Here is a 27,371-nt window from a genome sequence, read left to right on the forward strand (position 1 = left end):
AGAAAGCTCTTTTGGCGTCATTTAGATTTCAGAATGGGCAATGATCGTGGAATAGTCGTGGCCCAAGATTTCTATGGAAGGGGCCTTAGGACGACTGGCAAAGGCTTTTGTAATTCGACATGGATTAATCACTCAAATATACGTGTTCTTATTCTAAAAACAAAATATACGTTGATGAAAATTTTTTAAATATTTTTTGTAATGAGACTATCTAAATATTTTTTTTAATTATTGTGTTAAAATTTTAAAGAGCACTTGAAATTAGACAGAAGTAGTATTTTTTATTTTTAAAAAAATAAAGAAAATACTAAATCACCCAATTATATATGTTTCAACTTTGTTCCACCTTTAGGTTTAGATTTAGCTGTTTAAATTTAGAATTTTAAAATTAAGATTTAAATTTTAAATTGTCAAGTTTAAAATTTAGAATTCTAAAATTTAAAATTTAGGATTGAGGATTTAGAATATTAGAATTTAGGGTTTAGATTTTTAAAATTAATTTAGATTTTAAGGTTTAATGTTTTGAAATTTTAGAGTCTAAAAATTTTGAGGTTAAATTATATATATATATATATATATATATATATAAGTAAGACAGGTGAGACAGATCTAGTATATATATTGATAAATATATTTTGATTAGTAGAACCTGTCCTAGCTTGTTTTTTCCAATTACTTGAAGTGTGGGGTCTGTTTCTTGAAGTCAGATTAAGTGTCGTAGAAATTTGAAATCTCACGAAAGCAAAGGACATATCATAATGTTAATTGTTTATGCATAGACCCGGACACGGGCGGTTCAAATTATAAATTGAATTGGGATCCAAATGGGTCAAATTCGAAATTGGCTAGAGTCAATGCTCCTAATTCATGAACCGACCAAGAAATCGATATAGGGGCCTGTTGTAGTCCTCTTCCATGAATTTAAATCAGAATCGATTTAGAATTATCAATTTGAATAGGGGATTTTAAATTAGAATCAGTCCAACTCAAAAAAAAAATTATTTTTTTAATTTATATTAAGTTTATATTAAAATTTTTTAATTATTTTATATTAAAAACTAAATAAATAATATTTAAAAATTTACTATAATTTGATAATTCCATGAGTGGAATAAAAAAAGACACAAAATCCTCTTCAATCAAAACAATTTCAAATTGAAATCAATCTAAACCGTAAAAGCGATCAAACCAATAATTTCAATTCAAAATCAGACCGAGAACAGCCCGTCCCCAGTGTTTGCACATCGACTTTTAATTTAATTAATACACACAATTTCAAGTACTTTAGTAGGTGTGCCTAACGTTGGACTTCGTTGTTTTACATAATGACGGTGCTGTTGCGCAGTCTCCCTTGGGATTCAGTCTGGTCTCTGGAGTGGTGTGAGAGTGGCTTTAATCACGTGTGGCAAGATTGAGGAAGAACGTTTAAAGAATTAGTATTTGGTATCAATTTTTTTTTTTTTAATTTTTAGTTTCTATTATTGGAAATTTAAATTTTTATTTTTTATAATTTAAATTGATGAAACCAATAAAAGATAATAATTTTTTTATAACATTAAACAATGAAACTAAATAGAATTTATTAATGTAATTTTTTAGCATCTAAACAACAGAAATTAACAATAATAATAATAATAATAATAATATTCAGAAATTAATAATAATGGTTCTCTAGTCTAGAAAACGGTGTAGCTATCAGGAAACCTTAGAGCAGGGAAGGGTATGGCGCTACATGAAGCAACCACGTTAGCCAATGCATTATTCTTTTGCTGGCAATTGATCCCTTTATATATATATATATATATATATGTAGAGACTATTATCAATTTTTTTTTAAGAAAAAAAAATTATAAGTAGTTATTACTGCGTAAAATCACGTATGAAAATTAAATTATTGTCTATGTTCATGGATCAACCAAGCGAATGAAAGGTTAATATTTTAAAAAATGTGACATTTTTGTCGTAATAACTATAATATCATTAATGATATAGTATTATAGTAGATTAAATAATTAATATCAAGATTAGAGAGACAAAAGTTCACCAAAATTTTTTAGCCCAAAAAAAATCTACTCCAACTTTTAGGTAATAATATTCCATTACTTTGGTCATCATAAATCATGGTCTAGATTTAATAAAAAAAATTATCCTTTTAACCTCTAATTTTAATATTTTATTAATAAATAAATATTTAAAATTATGTACTCATTTGATATATGTATATATTTATCGGTATTTCATATTTATTTATTAATTTAATGTAATATATTTGTGTAAATGTATGAATTTAATTCATTATAAATATAAAATATAAATATATATCAAATTTATATGTTTAATAAATGAATTTCATTATATATTTTATATTTTGAATCTACTCAAGTAAGAAAAATTTTTGATTATCTTGAGGAATTTATGCACATATTTGGAATTGCTTTTGGCCTATACCTATTTTGGGTAATTGAAAATCTAGAACTTGTGCACAAATTATACGATACTCGAATTAGTATAGGTCCATGATAGGTATAAGTTACAAATATTAGGTAAAAGAAAGGGATGGAGCAACATTTTTCAAATGGGAAAACTTAATAATAAGTTTGATGTTACATATCAGGTAGGTTCTAGCTAGTACAGGTTAGCAGGAAGGCGAGGAGTAAGAACAACTTCCACCGGGGTGACCTTGGCGTTGGTTAAACCAGCTGACTCACTCATATCAATAGGACTGTCTGACGAAGTTTCAATTTCAAATGCATGTAGCAGAGTTGCCAGCGTCAGGTTCAAAATTTGAAGAGCAAATGAGATTCCAGGGCAAATTCTCCTTCCACTGCCAAATGGTATCAATTCGAAGTTTTGGCCTTTGAAATCAACGTCCTTATTGGTGGTAAGAAATCTCTCTGGTTGAAATTTCTCAGGGTCCAACCACACGCTTGGGTCTTTCTGAATTTTTGAAGCATTTACGATTAGGCGTGTCTCTGGTGGAATATGGTAGCCATCTACAACACACTCTTCCATGGATTCATGTGGCACTAATAGTGGTGCAGCAGGATATAATCTGAAGGTTTCCTTGATAATAGCTTGGAGATAAATCAAATTCTGTGTGTCGGACTCCTTCACTTGCCTTTCTCGACCAACATGAACGTCTAATTCATTTTGGGCCCTCTTCAAGACATCAGGATTATTTAGTAGTAAAGACAAAGCCCAAGTCATTGTAATTGTTGTGGTGTCCGAGGCTGCTAAAATAAGACTCTGCGTGAATTCAAGCAATTAATAACAGGACAAATAAATAAAACTCAGATCGTCTTTAAGAATTTTTTCAGTAGGAGAGTGGAGAATCAAATCTATAGTTCCGAAAATACTAAGAGAGGCGTACCAGGCACGTAGCTTTGTTGATAGTGTCAACATCTTGTCTGTAAAGCTCTTTTGCGTCATTCAGAATGGACAACAGAGCCCCCATGAAATCTTCCTCTCCCTTTGCTATGGTGGTTCCTTTCTTCTGCTTGCGTTCTTCTAACCACTGTACAACAACATGGTCTAGGCTTTTGAGGGTCTTCTTCATCTTCCTCTCGACTCCCCCAAAATCCAACCACCTTAAATATGGAAGCGCATCTGATACCGCAAATTCCCCTGACAAATCCATAAATTCCCTCAGAGCATCTCGCCATTCGTCACTCTCTTGACTCTCGCTACTATTTGTATACTCCACATATCGCTTCCCTACAATTATCTTTAATATCACATTTAAAGTTATGTCCCAAAACCATCTCTTCATATCTACCGTAAGCTTATCGAAATTACTTTTGTTCTTGATCCATTCCTGATATAACCCTTTTATGGCAGCTTTCACCTCAGCTTCCCTCACATGCTTTAGCATCTCAAGCCGATGATTGGACAGAAGCTCAAGAGTGACTATCTTACGAATTTGGCGCCAGTATTCTCCGTAAGGACTGAAGCCAAGCATGGAATAATCGTAGCCTAAGATTTCCATGGCAAGTGCCTTTGGACGATTTGCCAAAGCTTTGTCATTGGTAGTGAAACATTCCTTAGCAATCTGCCAATTACTTATGACCACTGTTCGATGGACGCCAATCTTGATGGTGAAAATGGGACCGTACTTGTCAGCCAATTTTCCAAGGATTATGTGAGGTGGCTGTGGGCCTGCTAGGAGATGAAGGTGGCCAATAACAGGCCAAGCACCAGTGGGTTCTGGCGGTACTCTCTTCTTACATGCCTTAGTCGAAGTCCAAAACGAAGAGTAGATGAACCAAGTTACAAGGGCGAGTATGGTGAGCATAACACTTGCTGAGAAGGGAGAAACAGACTCCATGTGGCTAGCTTAAAAAATTGGGAGGATGTTTGGCATTAAACAAAAAAGGGGACCATTTATAGAGTGGGGAAATTCCTGCGTCTAAGCAAGAGTGAGGAAGGAAAATGAAATCCAATTTCCCTCAAGAGAGAATGAGGTTTTCTTTTTTCTCAAGGTATGCAATGAAAAAAAATATATTAAATACATTAACTTTTTTACGGAGAATTTAAAATGTGAAATTTAAATTTGATAAGTCATAAATTTGTTTAATTAGTTAAAATTTATAATTATAAATGTGAAAATGTCTTATTTAAAATAATTTATGAAATATTATTATTTGAAATCTAAGTCTACTTGAAAAATTAGTTTTTAATTATTTAAAATTCATAATTCATTAATAATTTATATTAAAATTAAATTTAAATCTTTTACTTCAAATCTTAGTATTTCAATATAATTTTTACTAAAAATATAATTTTTATTATTTGTGATATAAATAACACCAAATCTCTTATATTATTTTTTTTAATGCAGTGGAAAATAATGTATAAGAGGATTCAGTGATTTTTATTACATTGAATATGTCACCAATGATCAATCAAGTGGAAAATATATAATAAAACGAGACAAGATAATTAAAAAAATATATAATTAAAATTAATTTTTGTATTTTTGATTAATTATTTTAATTTTTTTTTCATTGTGTAAGTTAAATAAACCCAATAAAATGTTTTTTTTTTGGCCTTAAAATATGTCAAGTATTTTGAGGTATAAATAAATCTTCAAATTAAAAAAAAAATCAAATAAATTTTTTTATCCTTTTTGGATGAATATGTCATAATTTATCTTTAATATAAATTGAGGTAATGTACATGAAAATCTTTTAGTGCGCATAATTCATCTCAGTAATTTCTGAATGTGATTTGCAAATTCTTGTAATTATTTATTATATTTTGAAGCAGATTGATAAGTTGTTATTTGCTGAATAATTTCAAAAACTTCTTTATGAGTTCATTATTTTTGCCATAGTTTTTATAAAAAAACTTTTCAAACTATTCGATAAAAAATAATTTATCAATTTACTTCAAATATAATAAGTATCAACCAAATGTTGTAAGTCAAATACACAATATTATTGATAAGTACCTTATACATTAGCATACTTTATGCATAATTTTAGTTGGATTTATATTAAAAGTACATTATAATTCAGTCATTTTTTATCTATTTTTAAAAGTGAAAGATTTTATTTATTTTCAAAGATATTATATATATATATATATATAAAGGGTCCATTATTTTGTCTTACTTCGTAGGATTAAATACCACTAATCATTAATTTATTACAAAGCGAAGTAATCAACGACATCACAAATGAATTATAATGTTTTTTTTTTTTTTATATTATAGACAAACTGATTACACATTCAACAGTAAACATTATACAGTTTATACTCATCCATATCTATAGACAAATAATCAATCACATCACAAAATGATTATTAATTTTGGATGTTAATTTTCCTCTCTTTAGAGAGCTATATATTTTAAAGTTTAACAGGTCATGTTCTGCATTTAATTAAATTAATACACAGTAAAATTTAAAAATATTTAAACATATTTAATATAAGTATATATTATGAATTTAATATTATAATTAAAAAATAATTTTATGATAAATTTTTCCGTATAAGTTATTCTTTGTTTTACAGGTGAAGCTTTTTGAAATTTCTCAAACCCCGAATGGAATGCAGCCTCCCCTACTTAACTTGATTGTTCCGAAGCCGCCATTATTTACCATGCAGCTTTGAATATGTGGCCTAATCAATAATCGCATCGCTTTCTATTTAGATCTGTTCTTTGCTGGAAGTCAAAAATTAAGATATCAATGATCTATATTATTATTATTTTACTTGTTTTTCTTATAATTTGAGTATCATTTCATTTCTTATAAATGATCCATTTCATTTCTTATAAATGATCCAATATCATTTCTTATAAATTATCCATATCATTTCGTTGACAAATGGTAAAAAGAAAAAAAAAAAAAAATATATATATATATATATATACACACACACACTTATATGTAATATATAACAATTTTAATTAAATCTCTTTAAAAAAAATTATTTAAACTTTGTATTATTTTATGCATAATTATAATTGACAGTAAATTATAGCATTTATTAATTATTAAATATTCTAATTATTATATAATGATTATTAAAAATCATAAACACATGTTAATATTAAATCTACTAAGTGATAAAATTAAGTAATAATAATAATAATAATAATAATAATAATAATAATAATAATAATAATAATAATAATAATAATAATAACAACTATAAATTGTACGATCATGTTATATAAGTTATATTATTAATAATAATATAAAAATAATACATAATCGTAAATAGTAATTTGATATATTTTATAATTAATATTTAAATAAATATAGTTAAATTTTAATATGTATGTTTTGTACACATATTTTTTTAATTAAAATTTAAGTTTTTCGACAATAATATTTTATAGTAAAAAGGTATTCAGAAAATTTTTTATAATATTAATAAAAAAATAAATTTTGATAATGAAATAAATAAATTTCGATAATTAAAAAAATTTTATAATTATAATAAACAAAAATTTTACACATGTATTTTTAAATTATAAAAGATAATAAGAAGAAATAATTATATAATTCATTAACACTATTCATTAATCAAACTAAAGTTAGCCAGGTGAAGGAAAATTTATTTTTGTTTAATTTATAATTATTACGGGATCGACTCTCAATAGAAATACAATTCTATTTAATAATTATTAATTATGTTATATTGATTAGTAAAATATAATTTTAATATATGTTATAGGAAATAATTTAGCAAAAACTTTTAATTTTGATATAATTATAAAATGAAAGAATATATATATATAATAACCATTCTGTTGAGACGGATTCAATTTTTTATTTTTAGTATTTTTATTTTTTATATCTTCAATTTCAAAGAAAATTGAGGTTTAGGCACTATTTGTTTTGTAAAAAATATTTTTATATTTTTTAATATTTAAAACATTCAAAATATAAATCAATGAAAAATTTTTTTGATAAAAAGAAAAAATAATTTTTAAATTTTAATAATATTATTAAAATTTAAAAATATTTACATATATAAAATATAAATATATATTATAAATTTTAAATTATAATTAAAAAATAATTTTATGAAAAAGTTTTCCATATAAGATATTCTTTGCTTTACAAGTGAAGCTTTTTGAAATTTCTCAAACCCCGAATGGATTGCTGCCAGCCCACTTAACTTGATTGCTCCGAAGCCGCCATAATTTACCATGTAGCTTTGAATATGTGGCCATCGCTTTCCATTATATCTGTTCCTGCTGGAAGTCAAAAATTAAGACATCAATGTTCCATATTATTATTATTTTACTTGTTTTTCTTCAAATATCAGGTTAAATATAATATACATAAATGATCAATCAAATTAAAATTTATAATCTTTGATGTGTGACATTAATTAAAATATGATACAAATCAGTGTTTGGTGCTAATAATTCATTGACAAATATTATATTATTAGATTGAATATATATATATATACAGCTAGGTAGCTAAACAATATTAATTCACATAAAATTACAAACAAATCCTTATATACGTTTTACTATTTGCAAGTTGATGCAACAAATTTTGGTATTTGGCTAACCATATTTTCGTCATTAGAAATTGTAAAATTGTCGCCTTAAGCTCTGTTGCTAATCACATATTGTGACGAGGATTAGTCAGAGACTAAAAAATAAAAGTTCATCACCTAAGCCCTTTCGTTGCCAAATGGTATACAGAGCTAAGTGGTATTGGCTCAAAATTTTAACCCTTAGCCTCGACATCCCAAAACTCAGAAGGGTCCAACCACATGCTTGAAAGTTGAATCTTGATAAATTTTTTAAACATTCATAGGGATACAACTCAACTCAACTCAATTAAACTTTTATTCCAATAATTTGGGGTCAGCTATATGGATTATCTTTCTCCATTCTAAATAATTTTGGATTAAATCATCGAAAATGTATAATGCTTCTAGGTCATGTTGTACTACTTTTCTCCAAGTAAGTTTAGGTCTATCCCTTCTTTTCTTTCTATCCTCTAACCTAATGTGCTCTACTTATCTAACTGGAGCCTTCGTATGTCTACGCTTCATATGACCAAACTACCTCAATCTTCCTTCTATCAACTTATCCTCAATTGGCACTACTACATTTTCTTTAATACTCTCATTACGGACTTTATCTAGTCTAGTATGACTACTCATCCACCTTAACATTCTTTTCCCCGCAACTCTTATCTTAGACATATATGACTACTTCAATGCCCAACACTCAATACCATATAACATGGTGGGTCGTATGATTGTACGGTAAAATTTTTCTTTCAACTTATTGGGAATTTTGCAATTACGTAAAACTCTCATAGCATTTCTCCACTTTAACCATCTGGCTTTAATCCTATAACTAATATCCTCTTCACATCCCCTATCTACTTGAAGGATTGAGCCTAGATATTTAAAGTGATTACTTTGGGGCAGTACTACTCCATCCAAACTAACTCCTTCCCTATCACCAGTTCGGCCTTCACTGAACTTGCAATGCATGTATTCTATTTTCGTTCTACTTAACTTAAAACCCTTTGACTCTAGAGTACTTCTCCAAAGCTCCAACTTTCTATTGACTCATTCTCGCATCTCATCTATCAAAACTGTATCATTCGCGAACATCATGCACCAAAAGATACTCTCTTGTATATGTTTCGTCAATTCATATAAAACTAATGTAAAAAGGTAAGGGCTTACAGAGGGCTTACAATTGAACCTTGGTGTAATCCAATTGAGATAGGAAAATTTCTTGTGTTCCCTCCCACTGTGCGCACAATAGTAGTTGCTCCATTATACATATCTTTCAACATTTGTATGTACCTAATAGATACCCTCTTTTATTCTAACACTCTCTATAAGACATCTCTTGGAATACTATCATAAGCCTTCTCCAAATCGATAAAAATCATGTATAGATCTTTCTTCATATCTCTATATTTCTCCATCAAGCTTCTAATGAGAAAGATCGCTTCCATAGTTGAACGACCGGGCATTAAGCCAAATTGATTGGGAGAAATAGAAGTGTCATCACGTAGTAGATGTTTCACAACTCTCTCCCACAACTTCATAGTATGGCTCATGAGTTTAATTCCGCTGTAGTTTGAGCAACTCTATATGTCTCCTTATTTTTTAAAAATAGATACTAAAATACTCCTCCTCCGTTCATCAGGCGTTTTCTTTGAGTTTAAAATCTTATTAAACAATTTAGTTAACCATGTCACTCCCATATCTCCCAAACACTTCCACACTACAATTGGTATTCAATCGGGTCCGCAGGTTTTACCCACTTTCATTCTTTTAAGTGCTTTCTTTACTTCTAAAGATCTAATCCTTCTAGTATAATTCACATTTCTTTTTATTGCTCTGTAGTCTATATTTACGCTATTACCACTTTGACTATTGTTAAAGAGATCATCAAAATAATTTCTTCATCTTTCTTCAATGTCCTCATCTTTCACCAACACTTTCCTTCTTTATCCTTAATGCACCTAACTTGATTAAAATCTTGACATTTCTTTTCTCTCCTCCTTGCTAATTTATAAATATCTTTCTCCCATTCTTTAGTTTCAAGTTTCTCATATAACTTTTCAAAGGTCTGCGCTCTTGCTTAACTAACTATCTTTTTTGCCTCTTTCTTTGCTATCTTGTACTGTTCATATGCCTCATTATTATCATACTTAGATAATTTCTTTTACCATTTCTTCTTTCTCTTCACCGCCTTTTGTACTTCCTCATTCCATCACCATCTCTCTTTTGAGGGTGGTCTATGTCCTCTAGACTCTAAGTACTTTTCTAGCTACTTCTCTAATCTTTGATGCCATCTGTATCCACATATCATCGGCCTCCACATTCAGCTTCCATGCTTCGGACTCCAGAAGCTCATTTTTGAACTTCACTTGCTTTACTCTTTTCAACTCCCACCACTTTGTTCGAGCTAGGGGTAGTCACGGTTCAGGAACTACCGATTACGGTTCTTGAACCGCCGGTTTAGGTTCAATGAAATCATGAACCTGAACTAAACCGCCAGGGGACGGTTTAGAAGACGGTTCCAACTCCGCTGGTTTCGGTTTAAGCCCCGGTTTATAACAGTTTGAAAGACAGTTCGAAAAAGAACTGTTTAAGACAGTTTGGAGGATAGTTTGGAAGCGGTTTAGAGATGGTTTAAGAGTAGTTTAGACAAAAAAAATTAATGAAAAATTTTATTGATTCAAAATTTAAGTTATATTTGTAAAAATATTTTAATTTTTCTTAGAAATTATTCAATCAAAATAAAATAAGAAAAAAAAAGAAAGAAAATAATTTATCTTTAAGAAAAATTTAATAAATAAAGACTTGAACCTGATTAAAAAACTAGAGATGAAATTAATTTTTTTAAAAGAAATTAGCAAAAAGTGTATGAACTTAATTTTGCCTAAATATCCCTTTAGGATTTAGAGGAATAAAAATTTTTAGTTCTATTACTTGCCTTTTTTTAAAAATTATATAATAATTGATAATTAAAAGGCATAAAAGAAAAAAAAAATTAAAATAGAGGGTATTGAAAATTTTATTGAGGATTTAAAGTAATAACAAAGTAATTGAGATAGTATTGAAAATTTCAGTAAGTATATAAAATAATAAAGTAGGAAAATTGAGAGAGTATTGAAAATTAAAATGAGTGTAGAAAATAATTATTTAGAGAATTTGAAAAAAATTGAAAAAATATTAAGAATTGAAAAAAATGCAGAGAATAATTGTGTAGAGAATTAATGATATATATAAATGAATTAGGAGTGAGGTAACATATTTATTGAATTTTTTTATATTAAAATCGCAGATTTAATCCGGTTCGAAATCGTCGATTCAATCCAGTTCGGAATCGCCGGTTCACGGTTCTTAAAAAATATGAACCTGAACCAAACCGCAGAATGACAGTTTCGGTCCGGTTCGAAGCCGGTTTCGATTTTGATCGATTTTAATCGAACCGGTTCCGGTTCAAAACCGGACCGTGGCCACCCCTAGTTCGAGCCACACTATTTTTTTTAACCTTACTTGAATTGTTCCTAAACTTGATATCCAAGACCACTAACCGATGTTGACTTGTTAAAACCTCTCCTGGAATGACCTTACAATCTTTGCATAGAGTTTTATTTGTCTTCCTGGTTAAGAGGAAGTCAATTTGGCTTCTATGTTTCCCACTTTTAAAAGTCACTAAATGTGACGCTTTTTTTATAAAGTAGGTATTTGCTAATATTAGGTCATATGTTATAGCAAAATTCAGGATGCTTTTTTCCTCTTCATTTCGACTGCCAAAACCAAAACTTCAATGAACATTCTCATAACCTTGCCTATTACTTCCTACATGTCCATTCAAATCTCCACCAATGAACATTCTCTTCATTCGGTATGCTTTGTATTAGAGTTAAATGAAAAAATTAATTCATATAATCAATTTTAATTAATTTAAAATTAAAGCTTAATTGTTATTAATATCGTCACGTCAAGGCATCTGACTGCTGGAATAAAGTTAATGACAAATTTTTGCGACATTCACAGTAGAGCACCGAATTTATTGAAAAACAAATTAGAGTTATCACTCTTTTCAAACGTTAGCATAAATTTGGAAAACTTGAGAAATTGATTCCCAGGCTTCCACTTGGGAAAATTATATAATTGAACACCAAACTCCTACTTACATTTTCCTTGGAATAGTTTTCTAGGAAACAGAACAGACCTCATTTTCTACAACTAAGCAAGGCCTAAATTGGCCAAGATTTGCAAAAAATAACTAAATTAATTCATGTCTAAGGTGCGTAAAATATCATGGGAGAACTGATGGGTTTATCCTGTTCTTTGTAAGAGCATCATAGAAGCATTCCCATCTGTGGCTCTTAACCATTTGTAATGTTTTCTAGAGCCAAACGCAATTTGAGTACGTATCCAGTGCTCAGAATCCACGATTTCTTATCCTTAGATCAGCAAATACTAGACCACTTTACCATTGATCACAGAAATTAGACCCCATAAAAGATTACTGTGCTCTATATTTCCTTATATAAACATTTGCTGACAAGAAATTTAATGTACAAGATGCATGAAGCACAAAGGCATTTCACAAACAAAATTTGTACAAAGTTGGTAAACAAGAATGGGGATAAAATACTTAGTCATGCTTGAGCAATCCCCTTTTTCACCAGCATATCATAAACTTTATCCACTTTGCTTGGCTCCACTTTGAACAGGATATGTGCATCAGATTTCTTGCTAACAGTGCCCTTCATAATCTCCAATGACATTTTCTGAAGCATGCTGAGATAATGTGAAGGTAGTATTCTCAGCTCACCACAAAGACGTTTCTCCTGTGTGCAAGAATACCACACAAGAAGTAAAAAAACCTCAAGCTTTGAACACAATTTGTGCACACATATATTTTAGATCAAGCAGTTTGGGTGGTGGCTTCCAAAATTAACTGAGAACTAAAAATTGTAAGGGCACAGTGGAAAATATAAACATCATCTGACAACTAAGAGTTAAAGATTAGAAAATTCCAAAGATTATCCAATTTCAAGTACAATCAATCCTTTTAATCTTGTAAATTGTTACCAAACTTGCACGGGCATTAAACTCTCAAATTGCTAACGTGGCATACATTCAACTCAAAAAAGATTCATACAAAAATATGAGATGGTCGTGTAAGACCCACAGAAAGAAAAAACACTAATGCTATATTTTAAAATGATTAATTATTTTTAACACAAATAAAAATAGGGAAAATAAAGATAATTCACGTCATGCTTTCTCTTTAGTTTACCCTTCACTGTTAAATATACTGTCATGATTTTAATGAAAAATATGTGCCACATCAGCATTTTGGAGTTTGGCATGTCCTTTGAAGTTTAACTGTAATGGACACTGATTTAAAACTGTGTATATAATTGACTAAAGAACTAGTTATCATTGCAAATTGGACAAAGGTGGAGTCTTTTGTTGATTAACCATAACAAAATTATCAATAAGTTGAAACAGCATCTTACTGATTCAGAGAGCAAATCCGCCCCAAGGAATCCAGAGATATCCCAATCATCTAGGGGGCTTGAGATATAAGCGGACCCCCTAACAACTCCACAGGGGCTTCCATCAACATCTCCTTTAACATTACTAGGCCTCTGCAACACTTTAGCACCTGGACCAGCTATTGTACTTTCTTTCACTCTTTGGGCACTTTCATCAGATTCCTTCTGTTGCTTCTGCTCGATAAATCTATTCACCTCAGCAGCTGTTTGACAGCCAGCAGCTCGAGCTTCCTGCACAATTATTTTTCTCAAACATTACAGAGAGACCACATCTTATTTGGTATGAGTACAAAATGGGCTCAAGTCAGTTACCAAAAGTGTTTTTAGAAGCAATATCTTGTCATAGGAATTAGGGGTGACCATTGGTTGGTTCAGTTTGGAAAACCGAAAAACAAAATAAATCGAAATTTGTAGCAAACCAAACTGAACCAGTTCAAAAGTGTTTTTCAGTTTGGGCCTCAGATTGGTCTTTTTTTTTGCCTTATTTTGGACTTATTTCACAACTAATCAAAGTTATATTTTCTCATTTTAATTCTAATTTGAGACCCAATAAAAATTAATTCAAAACTAAAAACTATTCAGTTCGGTTTTATCAATTTTTTCCTCAAAAGACCGAACCGATCCAAATGGACCTAATTCCTTAAAATAAAAGCCCAAATCAAATTTCCAAATTAGATCAGTTTAGCCAGTATTTTCGGTTTTGAATTGAATTCTGCTTACCCTAATAGATTGCTCAATTACAAATTCCAAGAAGAGCAAACAGCTTCTTTTGTTTTCTTTAGGCCTTTTATTACGGCATGGCGCATATATATGTTTACTATTTTGTTGAGAATACATTTTTTAATATTTTTCAATTATTATCATTCATAAAAGACAAAATTGTATTTTGATGGAAGAGAAATGTGTTGTAAGCATTGTGAGTTTTTTCTCACTTGCTATTACACAATGATGCAGCTTGTACTATTTGGAATTGGATTTTTCATAGGGTTTGTATAGGTAACTCAAGATGTTTGTTGCTTTAAAAATGAGAAGATTTGGTGGTAGAAACTATGCCAAATACCGCCGGAGTTGTGCTTTCGGAAGAGTTTTATGATGGAAAAAATGTCCAGATTTTCAAGGATAGGGTCGCATTTCCTAATCTATTGCAGGATAAGGTAGTTTTCCTGGCTTTTTGACAGGCTTATGCTTCAGGGACTTTTACAGGAGTTTATAGTGTCATTCAGTATGATTTGGAGAACAGTACTTTCATAATTGGCTTTTTTTGCATGTTTTCATCTTCTTCTTCTTTTTTTTTTTTTAAAAGGGGTGGGGGTGGGGGTGGTTGTCCTGGCTCTTTTTCCTAGAAAATGTATATTTTCTTATAACAACATAAACGGGAAATGCAATTGCAAAAGGGCAGAACAGGTTTGCAGTTCACTCCAAAGTAACATGGAATTAAGAAAAGAAAGAAAAAACTAATATTAATACAAAAGAGATGTACAATCATACTGATTATTCATCAAAGAAACCCTGGTAAACAGCAAGTGAGAATGCAAAAAAAAAAAAAAAAAAAATTTATATATATCCATCCCATAAAAGTCTAACATAATAATTTAATGAATAAGGAAAAAAAAAATTTTTTTTGAATTGGTTAAGAAGAAACAGATATAAATCCTAGCATTTGGGCAGTGAAAAATAGTTTGATAAAGTATCATTTTATTCTCAAACAGCCAGTTACTATTGATAGCACTAGCACTATAACAATGGCCAAAATTTACTGAGATATGATAAACTAGATAAGCATATGGAGGTCTGTTGAGTTATTTTTTTTAGAGGGAAATTACTGTTCACTAAGGCCCCCAGCAAAGGGAAGGAGCTCTGCGATGAGGGGCTGAATGCTTGTGTTCATTTTTCTCTCTATATTTTCTAATCTCTGTGTGTTCAATAGTGTTTTCGCTAACAAGGTCAAGTGTGAGGCATGCATCAAACCTGGAGATCCTGTATTCTTTTAACAATCCGATGTTCCTCAATAACACACTTCATCAATTCTTCATGCTCTTCTTTTGAGTGGAACCTCATGAAGACCTTGTAACGTTGATATATTTCTCTCTCTTCACGTGAAAGGGTATTCTCAAATGCATCTGGGTAAAGTAAATTTCTTTCTAGTATGAAATCTTTCCTACGCTTCCTCTCATCCAGCCTGTCAACAATTCCAAAAGTATAAGGTTAGTGGTCAAATTTGAAGCTAAAATTTCATGAAATTGAGTTCTAGTCTAACACCTACTTTCTTAAGATCTTTCAAGCTTGAGCATTAAATGCCCAAAGTCTACTGCAGTAAAAATAGGGATCAATAAATTCATGATATCACATTGTGGGGTAGTGGATTTGCTATTGAAGGACTACAACAGACCAAGACCAAAACCATCATTTGCTTGTGGACTGGATTAAAATATGCTGATAGTTCTGGCCCTAATGCCAAATAAAATTTCCTGATTTATCTCATTCTGAAATAAATAAAAGTGTAGACTGTTTATCAGTTTGCCTAAATATTTCTTATGTGCATATTTATGCAAGTCCATGTACCTTTTTGAGTATATATGCAGAACTCGTAGTTTCAGCTCACGTTCAGCATCAGTGTCAGTATCCTTGAACTCCATATCTGCCAACAACTGCTCTGCATCATTATCATATTCAATCTCAAATTCCTGCCTCTTGAAATTGTAGCCACTCAACTCTGTCATGGAAGGCCCTTCCTCCCCTGAAATCCTAAGTTTTTTCTCTCCAATACTCCTGTCTGCCAGAGAATCTGGCAATTATTCAGCCAATTGTCAAATAAGAACAGTCCCTTGAAGAATGCAGTTCTCAAACAGCAATGATTCTGATATACAATAAACTGTAGAAAGCATACCTTCCACTTTAATGCCATCCTTAATCTGGGCCATATTGGAGGCCTTCTTGACTGCACCTGTGGAAGTGTTACCACTGCTTGAACTCATAAAAGAACCGAATTCTGATGCAAAAAGAAAAGGACATAAACACATGGATTTACTTGCATATTCATCCACAAAAGGAAACCTTCAAGACAGCCAACAGAAAAAAAAAATGTGTGTCAAGACTCGAGAGTCAAGACCATCAATAGCCAATCCGTACCTGCTTTTAAGCTTGATGACAATTGACAAGCTACATCTTTGTTTTGTTCTTCACTTCTGATCAAGCACATTGATGATGACCAGCAAATTAATATTACAGTGCAAATGGAATTACGTAATTCTATAATGGAGAAGATGGATATACTTGATTCTTGCAGATAAATGAGACTCATCTTTCGGTGTAAGCTCCCCAAGGGCAGGAAACTCTGTGGCAATAAAACTACCTGTCAATATAGCATCTTATCTCACATATATATCCAAAATACCATGCCAATAAAAAAAAATAAAGGAAAATAGGAATACCAACAAATAGACTCAAGGCCCATTCAGCATTGCATTTTGTTGAAAATCTAAGTCCCACAACGGGAGTGAACAAGAATAAAAAGGTAAATATAAGTGGTTGGATTGCAACATTGAATCAGCTAATCATTTTGATATATAAAATAACTCAATCACTTATATAAGCCTACATTAAAATGAATTAATACGTAATTTGTCTGGCACTCTTTCCGAAGGTAGCAAACTTTAGTTGCTTTCAATAAAAAGTTTCAAGGTGTTTTTCTCAATAGCAATGTGCAACAGAACATTAGGAGAATGAACACAAGTAGACTCCCCATATAAAGAAAGGGTGAATTGAAAAACTTTAGATTAATGCAAGAGAATCGATTTAAAATATGTATGCAGAGCTTTAAAATATAAGACACAACTAACAAAAACATATAACTAATTGTCCCTTCAATTAAATTTGCCCAAAGGAAATAGCCCCCATATATAATGCAAACTCATATCAACAACCTATGAATTTTCTTAATGGTTTGTCACAACCACATAGTTTATCCAATTTCCAAAGAATATATCAATGCAAATAGTTTATCCAATTTCCAAAGAATATACCATTGCCAACTAGTCAAAATTGTTATTAAAAAACTGGTTATTCAATTTCCACATCACTTATAGCCTCAAAATGTCTCCAAGTAAAAATCAAATCAATGGGAATCTAACCTTTCTTGATTATACAGTTTTCTTTAGCCATTGCAAGGAGCTCCTCTCTGCTCTTTCCCATAACATGAGACATGTCCTAGGCAAATAAAATATAGTATTATAATTATTACCATTTGATATGCATGCATATTTTTATACTTTTATCTATTAGGCTGAATGACATATACTATGATATTAAATCTTACTGGAAGAGGAAAGCATGGAGAATTCATGTAAACAGCATTATAATGATCAATACATTGCAACTTGCTCTTGGTTCCAACATGTTCTGCAACTTCAGTCCAATTTCCAAATCCATACATTTCAATGCCCTAAAATAAGAAATGTTCAGCCAAACATCATGTGTAAAACATGCAGATTCACATTTACTGTTAGCAGCATTTAAGAGAGATTAGACGAATACTTAAAAAACATGAAGTAAATCTAAATTGATTCATAAAAGAAATACCTCAAGAAGTAAAATCTCTTCATCTGCATTCCAGTCTGGACAAATGAGAGGAAAAGACAAATTGTCCTGTGAAAAGAAATAATTCAATCGTATACCAGCTTAGGTAAATGACATTTGATCCATAATTTCAATTTTATTTCATAGTGGACCATAGAATAGAGGAATGAGGAATATGTTCTTCTACATGTGATTTTACATATACAAATATTGACGAGAAGACTCCTCATACATGTTAGTCTAAACATCAACAGAAGCACAGTACACACACGATTATAGTCACACCAAACTAAATATGTTCAAGGGATGTCTTACCATAACCCTGTACGGATGACTGCTTTTATGAGGAGTAACCTCAGCTCCAACAGAAAAGCACTCTATGCAAAGGTCAAAATCTGGACACACTGCACACTTAATGCGAACCATTCCAGAGATATCTTTATTGCAATAATTACAGTGATACAGTGCTGCTTTCCCTTCACTCATTTCTTGGCATACTGCATTTTATGAGACAAGAGACATGAATGCAACTAAGAATGTATGCTTGCTCTTGCAATTGTAAGGAAGGGCAACAAAAATATACCTGTAGATGCAGTCTGTGCACTCTCTAGACTGGAAGCTGTCTTTTTTCTCTTTGATCTGCTCAAAAAACAAAGGGGACAGAGACAGATATCATATCCAGTGGGGCAATGCCGAAGATAAAACACCACAGTCTAGAAGCCAAATCTAATGCCATGATCCAACACCAAAACAGCTACAAAAGGCTATCCAATACTCCAAAACCAAGTATGAATCAGAGAATCCATAAGGTTGCAATTGCACGGGTTCTCAGGACAAACATTAAGCACTTCTTGTATTTCATTTTTCATTGGAACTAAAAGAGCAGTCCTTTAAATGCTGAACTCGAGTGCTTGACCTCAAAGTAATAGTTTTAAATGAATTTTCTTTTATCTTTTCCGCCACTTATGACTTCCAGAATGAGTTCTGGGAACTGAAAACAACCCTTGCTAATGAGTTGGACATTAAAAAGTGAATAATCCTCATAAACGCTCACAAAAAAATCAGATTATTTGCAATATAGCCTATAAAAAACACAATCGAATTCTTTTTTCAACAGAAAAACTAAGCAAGCAAATTAATTGTGCATAACCTTGTAACTGAACCAAAAACGAAAAGGGAATTGAAAATGATCTCCGATTTTGCAGCTAGTCACGATTAGGCACTGTTTAATAGAGTATCACTGAAATAAAAACTAGAAATTCATTCAGAAGGGCAGCAAGTGTTCCCATTTTTTGTGAATTTCTCAGCAACAAACCAATCAATCAATGTCGGATAAAATTGATATTTTCTGCAGCAATTTCGAAATATAAAAGAATAAATAATTTACGGTACAGACCTTTGGTTGACGTCTTCAAGAACAGAATGGGACACTGCTCGCGAGCGGCCCATGGTCGACTAACTTGAGGAAGAGACTCAAAGAACAAATCCTCTAATCGCTGGGAACAGATAAATTACTATCAGAAAATCAGATGCCAAAAACTATCGAAAAGCTCAGCTTGATCGGAGCTTCTTTAGGCTTAAGTCCTAATTCGTTTCTTCCGGCGTAGAAACGTCGAGGTCCGCTGTTCCAGGTGAGGCGGTTGATATATGCCACGTCGACCTACTTGGATCCAACGGTTAAAAAAATTAAAGACTAAGGTGCAGGAGGTGGAATAATTTCCTGTTTATTTTCCTTTTTTTTTCTTTCTTTTCTTAAAATTTTCAATATCATTTCATAAATTGCTAAAGGGGATGATAATGTTGAAACAATTTTTATTATTTTAAAATTGCTTCTTATTTTATTGTATATTTATCGATTTTTTAGGTGAAATTTCTAAAGATTGTCTATTTTCTATGCTAGAGATTTTTTTTTTTTAACAATTTTATGCTCAATCCTATTTAAATTAGCCACTTTATTAGAATAGATAAATTCGGAAAGTATAATTTTGTTATATTAAAAAAAGTGCACTTCTGATTCGATTTTGGATTTACTTAAAAATTGAAATTAAATTAAAATTTTAATAAAGTTTCAATTTGATTTTTGATTATTTTGATTTCAATTCAATATAATTCTTAATTTTTCAGTTTCAATTTTGATTTGATTCTTAGTTCTTGAAATGATTTTATGTAATTATTTATTTAAAAAATATATATATTTGAATTAAAATTTCGATAAAGTTTCAATTTAATTTTTTATTGTTTCGATTTCAATTCAATATAATTCTTAATATTTTAGTTTCAATTTTGATTTGATTCTCAATTTTTGAAATAATTTTATGTAATTATTTATTTAAAAAAAATCATATTTAAATTAAAATTTCGATAAAGTTTCAATTTGGTTTTTTATTGTTTTGATTTCGATTCAACATGATTCTTAATTTTTCAATTTCAATTTTGATTTGATTCTCAGTTCTTGAAATGATTTTATATAATTAATTATTTTAAAAAAATCATATTTGAATTAACATCTAAGTTTTAAATTAGATTATTAATACATAATATATCGTATAATATATTTTTTAATTGTTTCTAAATTATACCATCATTAACTACAAAGTGTATATATAATATATGTATTATATACTATAATAGTACAGATATATTATATAATATATATTTTAAATATTTATTAATTATATAATATTTAAGTATAAGATATAAATATAATTATAAATTAACATATATAATAGTACATTCATAATTAAGAATTACAGAGTAATTTAATGTATTTATAATTAATATTATTAAAAAATATAAAAATAAAATATAATATTATATTGTATTTAATTCATGATTGTATTTAATTCATAACTATGTATTTATATATATATATAATTATATTAAAAGTATATAATATATCTAAAAAAATAGAAAAAAATATATGTATGAATTCAATTTTCTGTTCGATATGATTATAGTTTAGTTTCAATATAATTCTAATTCATTCTTTATAAAAAATTAGAACCGAATTAAAATATCATAATAATTTCAATTTAGTATGATTCTTGTTAGTTTGGTATGATTATTTAATTCGAAACTCTTGAAAATCGTGCACAACCCTAAAAGAAATCATTAAAATATAAGATATATTTTTAAGCTTTTTTTTTTCAATTCTACCATTAAATAATCAACCTAGCACTTTATTTTTTAGGAAAGAAAAGTAGTTTCATTAAACAGTTAAATTCGACTAATTTCTATTAAATTAAAATTAAAATAATTAATATTTTTAAAATTTTTATTTATAAGCTAGCTAGAAATAAAATAAAAAAAATAAATAACGATGGGCTTGTGGATGCAATAACGTTATTATAATTTTGAATAAAAAATTTTAAAATAAAATATTTATATAAAATATAATAATAATTATATTAATTTAAATGATCAAATTTTATTAATAAAATATTTAATTTGACCATTTGTATGAATTATATTTTATTATAATTTATCACTATTTAATTTCACGTTCTTTTTACAAGTTCGATTAAAACTATCAAATTTTGAAATACTCATCAAGAGAAAAATATGACTCTCTTATTATTACACTCTTACTTAAATAATAAAAGTAAAATACCTAATTTCATAATAATAAAAAAAATAACTTGCAATAAAAAAAAATAATAAATTCTGAAAAGTAGAAAAAATCAAATTCTCATATGAGAAGAGACATTAGATCTTTCCAAATAAGATAACAAAACTGATTTATTAAAATGATAAATACAAATATATTATAAAATAATACAAATCTAAAAATTATTAAAAAAATAACAAAAAAAAAGGAAAATGGAAAGGACCAATAATGAAAGCGCTCATCAATGGTTACCCTAAAAAACCTACAAGGAAAGAATGAGAGAGAAAAAAGAAAGAGAGTATGTTTCTTTAACCATTACTTAGAAAAAAATTGCATTGATTTCATGAAAACATTTTCATATGCATTTTTAACATATGAGGCGTTTAGAAAAATTAATTAATAAAAAATTTAAATAAAATTAAGTTATTTTAAAAAATTAATTATTCTTTAAATTTTAAAAATGTTATTAAAACTTTTAATTTATATATTACTATCAATTAAATTTAAATATAAATAAACTGATAAATATATGACTTAAACATATATCCATTAGTTCACCATCAACTCGGTACAGCAACTACCAACAACTATTATTAATCAATAACGATCATTTATATAATTATTTTCTTAGCTATATTCTTCTTCAATTCTTTAATTCTTGGGACTTCAAAACTACCCCTTACACTTGATTGAAATTAAGTTTATAAATTCAATCGTCACTTAAATGACATGGAGATGGTCCATTTATTATTTCGCATCTTATTTTGATTTTATACTTCTAATCTAATTTTTTTAAATTAACCCTTAATATATCTAAATTTAACTAGTTATTGTATTAATCAACCTGTTTTTTTTTTTATCTCAAATTATAATTTACTCTGATATATATAAGTATTTGAATTTGAAGAAAAATTGAACGATTGATTATCATTCCTTAATTATAGGAAGATTACATAAATGTTTAAAGAATGTAATACACTTGCACTAACTCTACAAAATTCAACAAACTATCGCTGTACAAATAACTCAACAAAATAAAATAAATTAATTCTTTTTCTGCCAGAAGACACTTCCAGCTACTTCTCTCAAAATTTATCTATTTGATCGATTTCAAGGATTCATCGTCAATCACGTTATAAGTAAAGAACACCACTCAAATACTAAGCAATCTCATGAAATTAATTGGAAATGTCAAATTTTGAAAGTAATTTCTTCTTATATGCCGTATTTGAGAACATATCTGCAAAATAAAATAGACAATAATAAATACAAGCATGCATGAATGAGAATTATTGTCTAACTTGACTTAATTTGGTGACTAAATAGATGTAAATTCAATTCAAAACCAGTTGAATTTTAGGTGATGGTCTTATGTATAGTCATACACAATTTCAGCTTGTCATGTGCTACTTCTATAATATAAGAAAAATGTGACCTTTTACAGTTTATTTATAGCTTGGTTAATTAAAGCACTTTTAAATAAAAAAATATTTATAAACTAATATATTATACAATACCTTTTTTTTTTTATCCAAGTAGTTATTTCTACGAACAAAGGAAATTTATAAAATATTCGAAATACATTAAAAAGTAACGCGTCTCTTATAAAATTTTCAATTGTTGATTAAAATATGCAAAGTGAGTCTTACATTGATTTAAGAGAAAAAAAAAAGCTAAAAAAATTGAATAATTTCTCATAAATTAAGATTAATTGCATCAATTGACATAGTATAAAGTAATCAGATGAGAAAGCAAAAACTACAATAATCCAGCAAGAAATAACCTAAATCTGATGAGGACAGGTGATAATTAGCTTTCAGTATATTTTTTATCTCAGTCTTTAAGATAAAGGAACACATGAGCAAATTAAATTCAACGATTGTTCGCTAAAGATACAAAGAGAAGCAAACAATTAATTAGAAAAATCAGAGGCTGCAATATATTAATAAATTGATAATATATCTCTTTCTTTTTCTTTCCTTATTTGTTGAATAAATAATCGAAAACGGCATTAAATGTTTTAAAACAACAACCTAACTATTTCCACTTCAAGAATGCAAATCCCAATAGACTTCTGCAAAATCAAAAGCTTTCTGTTTTTGTTTTTGTGTTGCAATAGGATCGTGGTTATTGTATGACAGTTTGATTTTTATCTTAGTGTAGTACTTTTTAATTTTTTTTCACCTAACACTTCAGATTTTAGGTTGGGTGTTTTTGAAAAAAGCCTATTAATTTAGGTTTAATTGAATCTGTTTATACTAAGTTTTTGCTGGTTTGATTTTAATAAGATTTGAATCACTTATAAAAAAAAAAAAAGTTAATAAAATAACTTGTCAACTAGGAAACTTACCATATATATTTAGAGGAATTATTACAGAAAAGGACAACCTATATATGCTAAGTGGCAAATATTTAAGCATACAAATATTGGGAGTGGCAAGAGACGTATATATTGCTCCTTCTACAATGGTTCCCTTTTATTATTCATAACAACAGGATTCCCATTCACTATTCATAACAACATGGAGGCAGGCGAGGCGAGACTACAGCTTCCAGAGGGGTTGTTTTCATATTTGTTAGTCCAACGCCAGGAGTCATATCAACAGCAGCATCTGTAGGAGTAGAAATCTCAAAAGCCTGCAGTAAGGTGGCCAATGTCAAATGCACAATGTGAAGTCCATAAGATGCTGCAGGGCAAGCTCTTCTGCCACCTCCAAATGGAAGCAACTCAAAATTTTGACTCCTGACATCAACGTTCTTATGGGTTGTGAGAAACCTTTCTGGCTTGAACTCTGTTGGGTCTGGCCACACACGAGGGTCCCTTTGGATCTTCCAAACGTTCACCATCAGCCAAGTGTTTTTTGGGACGTAATAGCCACCTATATTACAGTCCTGAGTGAATTGACGAGGTCCAGGGATAAAAGCTGGTGGGTAGAGGCGTAGTGTTTCTTTAACTATGGCTTGGAGATAAACAAGCTTGCTGATGTCTTTATCATTTACTAGTCTTTCCCTGCCAACAATTTTGTCGAGTTCTTCCTGCGCCTTTTTCAATACAGGCTGGTTGTTCAGCAACAGTGCGAGTGCCCATGTCATAGCTACTGTAACGGTCTCATTCCCAGCAATCATACTCTGCAAATAATTTTGGCCTGTCAATTTCATAACAATCAAAATCTAGCCATAATTCTATTATACTACTCTTATTTCATTGGAATAATTTCTCTAAATAATTTTTTGTATTTTAATATCTTTTGGAGTAGAATTAGTATGAAAGATTGTTTCAATCAAGGGCTAATTAAGTTTTTTTCAAACAGATGGTCATTTTCACCTTTAGAAGTCATTTTGTGGATAATAAACTAATTTTTAAAATAGAAAATTTTATAATTTTATGTATTCAGAGAATATATATATATATATATATATATATATATATATATATATATAGCATCGAATTATAGGTTACCAAGGATGTAGCTTTGTTGATTGTATCAGCATCATAACCTTCAAGGCTTTTGCCATCAAGAAATGAAAGCATAACGTCCATAAAATCTTGATCTCCTTTAGATTTTTCACCCAAATACCTATTCCGTTTATGCTCTTGTAGCCATTTCTCCAGAGCATCGTCTAGTTCTTTAGCAGTTTTCTTCATTACCTTCTCATGTCCACCCACATCCATCCATCCAAGAAATGGAACAGCGTCCCTTAAAACAAGCGTACCTAGATAATGAAAAAGTATCGTTATCCCCTTCTGGAACAGTCGACCTTCTTTCTCGTCACCAACAGCACCACCACCAAAATATTTCTTGCCTATAATCATCCTAAGAAGGACGTTCAAATTTAAGTCACTGAACCATTGCTTCATATCAACAACCTTTTTGTCCTCCCATGCTTTGTGCAACTCTTTTATGGAAGTTTCCACTTCCTGGATTCTAATGTGCTTGAGAAGCTCAAGCCGCCTGTTGGAGAGAAGTTCAAAGGTGGATATCTTGCGCGTTTCGCTCCAATATGGACCACCAGGGGTGAAAGGAAACAAACCATAGTTGTAGCCCATAAGTTCTGCGGCTACCAGTGCTGGACGGAAGGTCACAATCACGTCATTAGCACCCGTGAATAATTCCTTAGCCACCTCCGAACTATTCACCACGAGAACAGGGTGAACCCCGACTCGTATAGTGAAGACTGGACCATATTTGTCAGCGAGTGCACCCAATGTTACATGAGGAGGGTGGGATCCTGATAACAGAGACAAATGACCAGTTAAAGGCCATGCGCCTCGTGGTTGGGGTGCTAGTATGCCCTTGGAAGCTCTAGACTTCCATTTTCTTAGTAGATAGTAGGGGAGGATAAGCAAGGCAAAGACGCCTGCTGCTGCTATGGTGGTGTTAAAATATGGAGATATATAATCCATTCTACAAAGATTTTGGTGGAGGGAGGGTGGATTTTGTTTTGAGATTGAGTGCAGAAAGAAGCTTAAGTTGCCCACATATATAGAGTATCAAAATCGTGGATGCCAACGTGATCCATGTTCTTAATATCTAATTAATAAAGTTACCGGCGAATGTATTTTTAGCATGGTAGAAAGAAATTATATATATTTTTTTTTAAATAAACGTAAAAGGTTAAAATGTTTTAATTTTAGATCATAAATCTCAACTAACGAGATTGGATATAATTATAGGCAAAACTTAAAATTAATTTAGATAAATTTAAATTTTATTTATTAAATTTATAATCATATAATTAAATACTCTAAAAATATTTTACACTTTAATAATTAAGCTATTTGATTATTTTAAAAATTATTATCACATTAATAAAAAAAATAAAAACAACTCTTTTAAAATATATATAAATAGATTTTTTTATGAATTTGAGTAATAAAATTTAAAATTTGTGATGTTTGATTATCATAATTATAAATTTAGTAAATAAAATTTAAATTTTCTTAAATTAATTATTGATTTTGATTATAATTATATAAAATTTTAATTTAAAATCAGCACGTTTAATTATAATTATAAATTATTCAACTATTTGATTTTTTATATCCAGTTTTGTTTTAAAAAAAACAAACAAATGAGGAGGATTTTTTTAAAATACGGTACAAAAAATAAAATTATCAAAAAATATGGTATATGAAAATTGGATAAATTTAGCATATCACACATCTGCTAAATGAGAAATTAAATAATATACTTTAATTATATTAGATTAAGTTAAGCTAAACAACTTAATTCATTTTCTTATTTATATAATATATCAATAATATCATTCCATGTCAAAATACTATTGGATTAATTTATTAATTATTTATAATTATTTTTAGATAAATTTAAAGATAAAATTTGGGTTGGCGGTTAGTCTTGGAAAAAATCACGTGACAGACAATTTTTCTTCATTGATTTTGATTTAATTAATTAATATATTATAATTGTGAAAATCGATTATATTACTAATTAAAATTCATTAATCGCCTCGTGCAGCTGATTTCATGGCCAACGATGCAGCAATGTTGCCCATCCTTAAAAAAACAAAACATTAGTCACGTGGTGGACACGGGACAATAAGATAACTCTTATCAATTATAATATTGGAGAGTGTTTTTTTTTATAAAATATATTTTATTTTAATAATAATTATTATTATTTAATAAATTAATC

At 29.6% G+C, this 27,371-nt stretch overlaps 3 protein-coding genes across 6 annotated transcripts; all 3 read right to left on the reverse strand.

Moving 5' to 3' along the window:
- Positions 1–2,566: 2,566 nt before the first annotated feature.
- LOC131171288 (cytochrome P450 CYP82D47-like) lies at positions 2,567–4,441 on the reverse strand. Its single transcript, XM_058130846.1, has 2 exons — positions 3,371–4,441; positions 2,567–3,246 (listed from the first exon to the last, which is right to left on the reverse strand). Exons 1-2 carry the CDS (start codon positions 4,322–4,324, stop codon positions 2,626–2,628), a joined length of 1,575 nt encoding a protein of 524 aa, XP_057986829.1. The 5' UTR covers positions 4,325–4,441; the 3' UTR covers positions 2,567–2,625.
- Positions 4,442–12,473: 8,032 nt separating this feature from the next.
- On the reverse strand, positions 12,474–19,777 carry LOC110648233 (transcriptional adapter ADA2). 4 transcript variants are annotated; one of them, XM_021802403.2, is made up of 13 exons: positions 19,504–19,777; positions 18,691–18,746; positions 18,423–18,604; positions 18,111–18,176; positions 17,848–17,973; positions 17,663–17,738; positions 16,806–16,866; positions 16,662–16,717; positions 16,420–16,521; positions 16,095–16,317; positions 15,501–15,711; positions 13,494–13,763; positions 12,474–12,818 (listed from the first exon to the last, which is right to left on the reverse strand). In XM_021802403.2, the coding sequence occupies exons 1-13, from the start codon at positions 19,554–19,556 to the stop codon at positions 12,627–12,629; spliced, it is 1,674 nt and encodes a 557-aa protein (XP_021658095.2). In that variant the 5' UTR covers positions 19,557–19,777; the 3' UTR covers positions 12,474–12,626. The 4 variants fall into 4 exon arrangements, with proteins under 4 accessions (XP_021658095.2, XP_057986830.1, XP_021658094.2 ...); XM_058130847.1 differs by having other exon boundaries at positions 16,095–16,305; positions 19,504–19,771; XM_021802402.2 differs by having other exon boundaries at positions 16,095–16,305; positions 16,806–16,884; positions 19,504–19,771.
- A 4,263-nt stretch (positions 19,778–24,040) lies between these two features.
- On the reverse strand, positions 24,041–26,177 carry LOC110648232 (cytochrome P450 CYP82D47). Its single transcript, XM_021802400.2, has 2 exons — positions 25,175–26,177; positions 24,041–24,843 (listed from the first exon to the last, which is right to left on the reverse strand). The coding sequence occupies exons 1-2, from the start codon at positions 26,117–26,119 to the stop codon at positions 24,223–24,225; spliced, it is 1,566 nt and encodes a 521-aa protein (XP_021658092.2). The 5' UTR covers positions 26,120–26,177; the 3' UTR covers positions 24,041–24,222.
- Between the last annotated feature and the right edge of the window lie 1,194 nt (positions 26,178–27,371).

This window comes from Hevea brasiliensis, chromosome 12, assembly GCF_030052815.1.
Source record: "Hevea brasiliensis isolate MT/VB/25A 57/8 chromosome 12, ASM3005281v1, whole genome shotgun sequence".
NCBI classification, from domain to species: Eukaryota; Viridiplantae; Streptophyta; class Magnoliopsida; order Malpighiales; family Euphorbiaceae; genus Hevea; species Hevea brasiliensis.

Coding starts and splice junctions, on each gene's coding strand:
- LOC131171288 (XM_058130846.1), bottom strand. CDS start 4,324: ATGGAGTCTGTTTCTCCCTTCTCAGCAAGTGTTATGCTCACCATACTC. Junction 3,247..3,370: donor TCAACAAAGCTACGTGCCTG/GTACGCCTCTCT, acceptor GAATTCACGCAG/AGTCTTATTTTAGCAGCCTC.
- LOC110648233 (XM_021802401.2), bottom strand. CDS start 19,556: ATGGGCCGCTCGCGAGCAGTGTCCCATTCTGTTCTTGAAGACGTCAAC. Junction 18,747..19,503: donor CTTGAAGACGTCAACCAAAG/GTCTGTACCGTA, acceptor TTTTTTGAGCAG/ATCAAAGAGAAAAAAGACAG. Junction 13,764..15,500: donor AAAGAATACAGGATCTCCAG/GTTTGATGCATG, acceptor ATAATTGTGCAG/GAAGCTCGAGCTGCTGGCTG.
- LOC110648232 (XM_021802400.2), bottom strand. CDS start 26,119: ATGGATTATATATCTCCATATTTTAACACCACCATAGCAGCAGCAGGC. Junction 24,844..25,174: donor TCAACAAAGCTACATCCTTG/GTAACCTATAAT, acceptor AATTATTTGCAG/AGTATGATTGCTGGGAATGA.